The sequence below is a fragment of the Nanorana parkeri genome, unplaced genomic scaffold, assembly GCF_000935625.1.
Source record: "Nanorana parkeri isolate BGI_ZX_2015 unplaced genomic scaffold, ASM93562v1 scaffold2568, whole genome shotgun sequence".
NCBI lineage: Eukaryota > Metazoa > Chordata > Amphibia > Anura > Dicroglossidae > Nanorana > Nanorana parkeri.
Genome location: NW_017308836.1, coordinates 95959 through 106308, shown reverse-complemented (window position 1 = coordinate 106308; position 10350 = coordinate 95959). Strand labels below are relative to the sequence as shown.

At 49.6% G+C, this 10350-nt stretch overlaps 2 protein-coding genes across 2 annotated transcripts in view; one reads left to right on the top strand and one right to left on the bottom strand.

The window, feature by feature from the left end:
- Nucleotides 1-4244: 4244 nt before the first annotated feature.
- The window catches only part of FGF11 (fibroblast growth factor 11), a 37258-nt gene continuing 31152 nt past the window's right edge, over nt 4245-10350 (bottom strand). Inside the window, exon 6 of the mRNA XM_018573842.1 lies at nt 4245-4255. The gene's annotated coding sequence lies outside the window, so the exon portion shown is untranslated. The remainder of the gene's footprint in view (nt 4256-10350) is intronic.
- Nucleotides 7309-9467, top strand: LOC108801935 (poly [ADP-ribose] polymerase 14-like). The gene is made up of 2 exons (XM_018573840.1): nt 7309-7839; nt 7875-9467. Exons 1-2 carry the CDS (start codon nt 7309-7311, stop codon nt 9465-9467), a joined length of 2124 nt encoding a protein of 707 aa, XP_018429342.1.

Here is a 10350-nt window from a genome sequence, read left to right as displayed (position 1 = left end):
TATTCCCCCCGCCTTGTCCCGCGGGGGAGGGGGGGGGGGGGGGCAGAACATATGGAATAACTGGAGAGAAGAGAAATGGTGTTCTATTCAGAGACCGAAACTCCCACCACAGTCACTTTCCTGTTTTCTGCGGTTTGTTTCTTATTCCTGGAAGTGTCATCATTGAATTCCACCTGCACAGGTATTCAGACGCGTCACATGATTGTCACCTGACCCCCCCGGCAGACAGCTATATACACCAAATACATACACGGCGGCTGTGTAACCTGCCAAAGGATTTCCCTTCCTGTATATTATTATATATTATTCACTCTCTTCATATCTCTCACCCCAACCGTTGCAACTTCCTCCGTATTGGCCTACAGAGACCCCTCCCCCACCTTCATTCTATTCAAAATACTAACAACATACAAAGCCATCTACAACTCTGTCCCCGAGCAACATGACCAACCCCATCTCCGAATATCACCCAAACTGTCCTCCCTGCTCCTCCCAAGACCTCCGGCTCTCTAGCTGCCTCCTCACCTCCTTTCATGCCTGATTCCAGGACTTCTCCAGAGCCTCTCTCATCCTCTGGTACTCCCTACCCTAACCTGTCCAGCTATCTCCTTCTCTGTCCCCCTTTAGGTGATCCCTGAAAACTCATCTCTCCATGGATGTCTATGCCACCTCTACCTAACAACTGAACTTCCTAAATAACCCATACCCACGCACTAACTACCTTGTGTATCACTTACCCCCCAGTCAAGCTTTTGGCTGGGACATCCTCCATCCAAAGGCTTGACTGTACTATCTCCTAGCGGTGCCTAGTTCACAAAGATGGCTGAAGAGAATGCCAAGTCTTCCGGGTTGAGTAACACCCAGAGTCACTCAACTCAGTAGACTGGGGAAAGACTTTGAGCGCAAAACTGTAACGGGCTTACCTGACCTCCGGTTCTGGCGCGGCCAACGGATGCACTTGCCTGGCGTTCATGCAAGCGTGTAGATGCCAGGCAAGTCCCTCCGTCAGTCTACCTCGAACTCCCCACTGCTATTGGGCCGGTCAGAGCCCCATCTCCACTCCAACCCTAAGCCCTGCATGCACAGGACTTCCACCATCCTCTGGGACAACCTGCTCCTTCCAAGGGACCTTGCAGCCCAGTCTGGGAGCCGGATTACCTGAGCTGGGACTGCCGTTCCCCTAAGCTCCACCAGAGGGCACCAATCCCATTCCAGCAATCATCTCCACAACAGCAAGTAGACTTAAAGGAGAACTATGAGGTGAGGGCTTTTCACTCACCTCATAGTTCTAGCCGACCTGTGACAATGAGACTGTCACAGGTCGGCTCAGTAGATCGGGAGGTGAGGGAACACATACCGGCGTTCACTCACCTCTCGATCCTGTGCCGGCTCTCTGCCGTGACAGGGGAGTGACTGGATTCCCCCTCTCCCCGCTCCGATCCTCCAGCGCTGACTGGCGGAACGGAGGCGGGAGGGGGCGGGTACCACTAGATAGGAGGAGCCAGCTGTCACTCACGCAGTCGGGATCCGCTCCGGATGCGGCGTCTCAGTATACCGCGAGCTGTAGCTCCCTATATACTGAGCTTAGGGTGACGGGAGGACGCTAGTTTGTGTCCTCCCGTTACCCCGAGGAGAACTATGGGGAAAAGCCCTGACCTCATAGTTCTCCTTTAATCATAAACTGTTGCATAACAAATACCTGTATATTAATCATAAGACTGTTGCTCAATTGTTGCACTTATCGATCAAGGACTGGTTTCATTCATAAACCTCAGGATTACTTGCTAGCTTATTGGCTGCTTACTCAAAAGACTGCTTCTATACTGCTACGCTGTGTTTCCAACCACTAACTACCATCTCTGCAGCTGTGATCCACAACCAGGTAAACCTGTGGGGGGCCTGAGCGGTTATAAAAACATGGTCACCCCATCCTCTGAGCAACACACCCTCCCTGTGCTCACAGTGTATTTCATGCAGAGAATGATGATGATGTTACTTTGTCAGCATCACTGTCTGGCATCATCCAGGACTGCCCACTGCCAGGAGAAGACCAAAAAGGAGGAGCAACTAACAGGGGGCTTCAATGGGGAAGTCCTATGGGATGCCCCCTATAAAGGGTAAGCCATAGGCAAATGACTAGTCACCAGAATTTCCTGCGGTGTCCATGTTGGTAGAGCCACAGTGTGGTTCTTCATATCAGAACTGACCCCCTGATGACTGGCGACTGCTGGGGGAGGTAAAGGTGTAGGGGTGGAGGTAAAGAAAGCACAGATTCACAGAATGAAGGCAGAAGCAGGGAGAATCTTTAAAAAATAGGTCAAGGCGACTGGACTGGCTGTATTTTTCTTGAAGACGTTTCACTGATCATCCGACCAGCTTTCTCAATCCAGAATGACTTGTATCAAAAATTATCTGGGAGTAAATACGGGGAATGTCGCTCCAATCCACATAATCTGTTAGTGGCAGCCAGGTGTTGATTGAATTTGCATCATTGGAGTCTGGGAGGTGTTATTAACCTGCCGAGAGAGACGTGTTATACAGCATGGTATGTAACAGACAATAGATGTCTCACCCCCCTCCCCCCACTATTCAAGCTTGGCTTCTCCATTGTTACATCAATGGCCTCTTTCACACCTCTTTTACACCAGTCCTCCTCCCTGTCTAGGATGTGTACTTGGCTGTCTTCAGAGGAGTGACCTTTCTCCTTTAGATGTAGGTACACTGGTGAATCCTGACCAGAGGGTTTGGTTCCTCTACGCTGTGCCATACGCTGGTGTAGCTGCTGTTTTGTTTCACCGACATACAATTCTGAGCGCTCCTCCCCGCACTGGACCTGCATACACCATGCTGTTCATCTTGTGTGGCAGGGAGATTCGTGCACTGCAGGTCCTCCGGTACAGCTTTCCCTCCAGTAAGGAGAACAGTGAGCAGCTAGGTCAGTAGTGACATCACTAACTATGACTACAGTGCTCAGGAAGACGTCCCATTTCTGGAGAGGGTGGAATATGTGATGATTCAAACAAAAGGTGATATTTCAGGGTACGGCATAGTTCCCCATAGTTCTCCTTAGGGTAACAGGAGGACACAAACTAGCGTCCTCCCGTCATCCTAGGCTCAGTATATAGGGAGCTGTAGCTTGCGGTATACTTAGACGCCGCAGCTGAAGCGGATCCCGACAATTGTGCCGGGATCCGCCCAGCTGCGTGACTGACAGCTAGCTCCTCCTTTTTAGAGGCAAAGGCAGCTGTACCCGCCCCCTCCCGTGTCCGAGCAGCCAGTCAGCGCTGGCGGATCGGAGCGGGGAGGGGGGAATCCAGCCCCTCAGAGAGCCGTGACAGGATCGAGAGGTGAGCGAACGCCGGTATGTGTTCGCTCACCTCCCGATCTACTGAGCCGACCCGTGACAGTCTCATTGTAGCTAGAACTATGAGGTGAGTGAAAAGCACCCGCCCCTCCCCCTCATAGTTCTCCTTTAACTCTTGTATGTGTTCCTCATAAGGCAACAAATCTTCCACTTTAAATATAGACCTCTGTACATTATCCACTAGGGGAAGTTCTGTAATTGATGCAAGCTCACACACCCTCCTTTCTGTTCGTATACAATGTCAGCTACACAGGGAGTGCCTCACTTTAAATAAATCAGCCAACTTATAGACTCACATAGTGAGAAGCAGAAATAAAGCAAAGCATTGCCCTGCAGAGTGGGAAGCTTGAGTATATGAGGAACAATTAAATAGTTTCCCCCATTTACATACACTATACCCAAAAGTGTCAGGACTCCCCCTCCAAATGATGGAGGTCAGGTGTCTCCAATGAAAGTTCCTGTTCATCCTCCATCATACAAAGACATTGTAGACAATTGTCCTCCTCCAGCCTTGTGGTCACAGTTTGGTGAAGACCCTTTTCTGTTCCACCATGACTGTCCCCCGTGTACAAAGCTCCATAGAGACACGGTGTGACCAGGTTGGTGGAGGAACTCGAGTGTCCTTCACAGAGCCCCGACCTCAACCCTACTGACCACCTCTGGGATGAATTGAAATGCCGATTGTGAGCCCGGGTCTTCTCATCCAACATCAGCACCTGACCTCACTAATGGGACAATTTCCCACAGACACCCCCCAAAATCTGGTGGAAAGCCATTCCTAGAGGAGTGGAAAATGTTATAGCTGCAAAGACGGGGGGGGAGGGAGGGGGGCACTCCATATTCATGGCCATAGTTTTGGGGAGACCAGCAAGATCATATAGTGACTGTACACTATACATACATACAATATCACTATAAATGCCTTTAGATGGGAGGGGTCTATGGTGAGGGCATTGTCAGCTCTGGGTCCAGAGACCAGTCCATGTGCACCAGATCTATGTGTCCTCCGGTAATGATAAGTCTGAGAATTTTATTAGAGAAGGGGAAGACATGACACGGTGTGAATGGTGTAGCGCTCACCCCGAAGGAGCCGCTGGTTAGTAACTATGGCTCTCCTACCTGTTTTGCCTGCCACCGGCCCCTTTTTCTCAGCTCCAGCAACACCGACACTCCAGAATAGAAACAAGCTCGAGTCGTGGGGTCTTTTAAGCATTTATTGCACATTAGCAACTAGGAGAGAGCACTGGGGTTGCTGGCAGTGGCATAACAATCGCCATAACGACCCAGGGGCCGCTATAGGGCCCGGGCACAGGGGGGCCCGGCCAGGGCCGCCTGGGTCGCTATGGCATGTGGGGGTGCTGGCTGTCACAGACACAGCTCAGCAGCGGCCACGACATATTTCCCTTCAAAGCCGCTGCGGAGTTGTGTCAGTGACAGCCAGCCGCTGCGGCAGATGAGGGCGGTGTTCGGAAAGAAGGAGGAGGCGGGGCCCGCCACCTCTTACATCACCGGCCAGCGACCTAAGAGCAGGTGGGGCCAGTGATGTAAGAGAAGGCGGGGCCCGTCGATAGCAGAGGAGGCGGGGCCCGGGGACGGAACAGGAGTCGGGGCCCGGCGAGCACAGAGGCGCTGACAGGTAAGAGATCTCAGACCCTGCAGAGCCCACTATAGAGAGTCTATGACGGACTCTGCAGGGTCACTCTCCGCTGGGGCTCTGCAAGTGGCATAACCAACAATCACGGGTGCCCCATACAAAATTTTGCTATGGGGCCCTGTGATTTCTAGTTACGCCCCTGGTTGTAGGATTCCAGAGTAATCAAAAATAGAGGACTCTGTCTTCACCTTTAGCAATGGCACAACCGTCCTGTGAGAGCGACCAGTAATATGTAGTAAAAGAACAAGCAGGGAATCACCAGCACTCAATAATGAAAGCAAATATGTCCTTTTTATTGGACAAAAGCGTCATAGAAATCCAAAAAGAACCGACGTTTCGGGGCCGCGCAGGGTCCCTTCCTCAAGGCAGAAAACATGACATGTCAATTTCAACCAATATCACTGCGAGGACCATCTTCTCTTATTTGGTCAGGACTGCTGTGAGGTGTGCGGCTCCCCCAACGTCCTCCATCAGTAATACCGTGTTTCCCCGAAAATAAGACACTGTCTTATATTTTTTTTGGCTCAAAATAACGCACTAGGTCTTATTTTTTTTAAATGTACAACAATCCAAAGTTATTACCGGTAGAAGATTTACAAGACAGTGTCAAAGTTAAGAATATGGTGATCAGGGCAATCAGGTGTGTCGTACCTTTCCAAGAGCAATTTGTTAACCATCGCTGGCCAGAATGAGTGAAGCGCGCTTTCACTATTGATTACTCACAGGCGGAGTACATTTGGTATCACTCCGCCTGTGACAGGAGATTACACTATAGGGGAAGCATCGGCTTATGCGGCTTTGCTCCCTCCGCTGCCACCTCGCTTCCTCTAGCGCTGGCACCGCTGATTCTCTCCTGCGGCTCTTCAAATTCCCCCTTTTGCCACCACCGGCCCAGGGATCAGTCACAACTAGGTCTTATTTTCGGGGTAGGTCTTATATTTTAGCAATTCCCAAAAATAGTACTAGGTCTTATTTTCGGGGAAACAGGGTATGTAGTGACACCAGAGAACAGCCAGGAACAGTCCAGGGCTTGGAGAGAGAACTGTCAGAGGACTTGTGGTGCACCGACTGGCTTCTCTTCAGTACAGTACCTGGGAATAGGTTGAGGGGTCACTTACAGGGTCCAGATGGCAGCTCTCACCAGCTCCTCTGCGACACTCCTCCATAAGCAGATTCCACCTCCAGCCCGGCTTCCATCAGGTTCCTTTCCAGCAGAATTTAAGGCCAATGGACCCCCAGCATCTGCCTCATGCTGAGGTCTAGGCCAGGCATCCTGTAGCACACAGACCTCCTCCCAGGGGAGAGAGAGAGTTCTGGAAGGTGTCCCCAGACCTTTAATCACCTTCCTCCAGCCATACCTCTGAGTCACGCTGCTCAGGGATTGGTCAGAGCAGTGGCGGAACTACCGCCCAGTGGCCGGTGCAGGCGGTGCGGACGTACCAGGGCCTTGGGGCTCTATAGCAGAGGATGGTCAGGAACAAGCCGGGTCAATCGAATAGCAGAATCCAGGAATCAGAACAAACAGGCACTGGTCACTGGCTGAAGATCACTCAGCAATGGTTGAGCCTGCTGAGCCTGCTTATATAGCACGCGTGACATCACTGGGCGTGCGTCATGACGCACGTGGGCGTGCCTCGCCGGGCCGCTGCGTCGCACGGAGGCGTGTGACACCTGCGGGAGTGCGTCTTGGGCCCGGAATACGGGCTGAGACCCGACATAGGGTGTTCAGCAGGCTTGGTGTCCAACTCAGACAGCAGCAACATTGAGTCCAATAAAAGAGGGGCAAATCCTCCTTCCATTGCTGATGAGGTCTAGGGGCATTAGCCAAGATAATGGTGCTGCTAGCCCGGGCACTTTTAATATGAGGTAGTGCATCAGCTACCTTGTGACTGCTGATACTGACTACCACCCTGTGAAACCAACATATTGTTGAATGAGCATGCTTGAGTCATAAAACCTTGGGCTGGGTGGGGGGGGTCACCAGAACAAGAGGTGAGGAGAAGTCCTCCAATAGAGTCTGTTTTGTTCTGGTGACAAGTGTCTGATAAGGAAATTTCCCTTACTATGTAGAGATTTCCATTACCTGTTGCACCTGTGGGACAGGAAGTGAATGGAAATGTCCCCAACAGGACTCATACAGCAAAACATAACCTGACAGGGGTATATACACTGTAACGTGTGTTCTTACTGTGTCATTACCTTGAATCTCTACCTTCCTCTCTTTTCAGTTGTTAAAGGAGTTCTGAAAAAAACAAATGGGCTTCCCAAGAGAAAGAACTAATTTCCCGCAATGCAGTATGGGAATAAGGAAGCTTGTGTGGGAAGACCTTCAACTCTAGAGTTCAGTATCAGCCCAAGTAGTTGGGCTGATAAAAAGGTAAAGGACATCATAAACAAGAAGGAGATAAGCCAACAATATGAGGTCATATGGCCAGAGGAAGGCTGCCCATGTCCCATCTTCAAACTCATATTTCCTCCCAGAATGTCTTCCAATCGAAGTATCATGACAAAGGTTGTCCCAATGTACAAAATTGTGCAGTACAAAATCAACCATGTGGTCTGGGAGGCCATCAGAGAAACAATTACCAGCTTCATGAATAACGGAGTACAGGTCAAAACTGATCTGGCTGCAGGGAAGGTTTACCTTGTTGGAAAGTCCAAGAGGGTAACTGAGGTTAATCCAACATTTAGAAACCTGGTAGAGGAAACTACTAGACGGATAGAAAAAAAGAATCAAAGTCTGACTGAGGTGGTACCCATGTCCCCGGCCCAATATCAGATAATGTGTATGAGCGGCCTAGAGAAGCAGATGATGGAGCAAGTCCCGGAGCTGAAGACTGTTTACGATGCACAAAGACGATTCGGATATCAGGATTGAGATATGAAGTTCTCACTGCCAAACGTGAGCTATACAACGTTCAGCAACAAATTAAATCCAAATGCTTCAAGGGAAGTCCACACCTTGTCCAGTTTCTGGTGTTGACTAGTGATGAAAAACTGTCCTGTCTCCTCTTTGCACAACACAACATTAATGCTCTGCTGGAAACTGATGATAATGTTGTTAAACTGACTGCTTACTCCGAGGAGGTCTTGAAGGAGGCTGAAAAACAATTGAAACAAGGACTGACGTGCGTGTCCATCTTTGTTGAAGAGAAGGGTCTCCTGGGAAGTCCCGAGTGGAGAAGTCTACTCTCACACATGAACACGACCTTAAATGCAGGGAAGTGCACAGTTCTCATACTGAAATGTCCTCCCGGGGCCCAGAATGATGTGGTCATCACGGGTCTGACTTCAAATGTACAAAAGTGCCACCAAAAAGTCAGTGACTTTCTGAAGAATAATTCCACAATACGAGTAGGTGTTCCAGTCAAGTCCAAGGTAATGATGCAGTTCATTGAGGACAGAAGGAAGGACATTTGGGGGAAGATGTCGAAAAAAGTAAACGTGACAAAGATTGGGGACAGGATTTGCTCGTCAGGCCCGAGGGTGCATGTTCAGGAGGCAGCGTTGCTCATTAAGAACTTTCTGTCCTCACTTCATTGCGATACCCTGCTCATCGATAAACCAGGAGCCAAGACATTTTGTGTAATGAATGAAAAGGTTCACGTTGCAGCTGCCAAGGAAGAATTTAACTGCGCAATACATTTACAGGAGGCTACTATTAAAGACTTTGTACCGGGTGATGCCAAATACCAAGTTACACTTCCAAATGGGTTGATCATCTCCGTCTACAAAGGTGACCTGTGCCGTCATAACGTAGATGTCATTGTTAATGCAGCCAATGAAGACCTACAACACATGGGGGGCCTGGCCAATGCCATTTTGAAAGCAGCTGGACATAAGCTGCAGGACGACTGTGACCGTATCATCAGGAAGAATGGCAGAGTGTCCCCTGGAGACTCGGTAATCACTGACGCGGGTAACTTGCCATGCAAACAGGTCATACATACCGTCGGTCCCCGGTGGTCTGCGCGTTTGCGCTCATTTTGTGAACGTCTTCTAAGGAGGGCCATCACCACCAGTTTGCAGCTGGCTGCTGAGAACAACCACCGTTCCATAGCGATCCCAGCAGTCAGCTCCGGTATTTTTGCTTTCCCTCTAAAGTTATGCATTGAACATATAGTGGAAGCTGTACGGATCTACGTGGAGAACCAGCAGACCACCCTGCGGAGAATACATCTTGTGGACACGAGTGAGGAAACTGTGAGGATTTTCTGCGAAGTTACTAAAGACAAATTTGGTAACCAAACTAACATCATTCCACCCAAAGCACCAGCGATCCAGCATGACATAAGAGTGGAAGATAGTAAGAAGATACAGGTACCGGTGATAGGAGACAATGTCCTGAAGACCAAGGAAGGGATGATCATCAAGCTGCTTCAGAAGAACATTGAAGACTGTACGGTATTATTGACATCTGCATTAGCTAACATTGTTTTTTTCTTTTGAATTGGTAAAGGTGTTCAGTCTCAAAGGTTACTGTGTGCAACATGAAAGCCACCCAAGACCCAGTCTGTATGGGCAGGATGGTAGCTTGCTGAATCGACAAAATCCACAGGCAGTGTTAACTCACCAAGAAGACTCGGTAGAGTCCCGTATGTGGTGTTTTTCTGACAATTCTCGTGTGCCAAAAAGGCATTCTTGTCATAAATCTTCCTTACTCTACATGAATAAGAATTATACTAACTGGCTGCATGCTGAGGAAGCCTAGCTAAGGGCTGAACTAGCTAATACTATACACAGGGGGGTGTAAAGGAAAATAGCAAAACATAATAAATGAATAAGTAAAACAGGCTGTTGTAGCAATACACAAAAAGAGTGGAGAGGGGATTAAAACCCTTCAAGCCTGACTAAATATTCTACACTGTCCCCACCGGGGAGAAACAGAGAGCACACCACACTGCTCAAAATGAGTCTCTATTTGTCACACAGAAGAAACACAATATTTTGGAGTCACCATACTGTTGCCTAATGTGGTTCAGTTTTGGTCACCTATCCACAGAAAGGATGTCGTGGACCTGAAGAGAGTCCAGAGAAGGGCAACAAAACGAATTAAGGGGCTGGAGGACCAAAGCTATGAGACAAGGGGGAGGGGATGGAGGACCAAAGCTATGAGACAAGGGGGAGGGGATGGAGGACCAAAGCTATGAGACAAGGGGGAGGGGATGGAGGACCAAAGCTATGAGACAAGGGGGAGGGGATGGAGGACCAAAGCTATGAGACAAGGGGGAGGGGATGGAGGACCAAAGCTATGAGACAAGGGGGAGGGGATGGAGGACCAAAGCTATGAGACAAGGGGGAGGGGATGGAGGACCAAAGCTATGAGACAAGG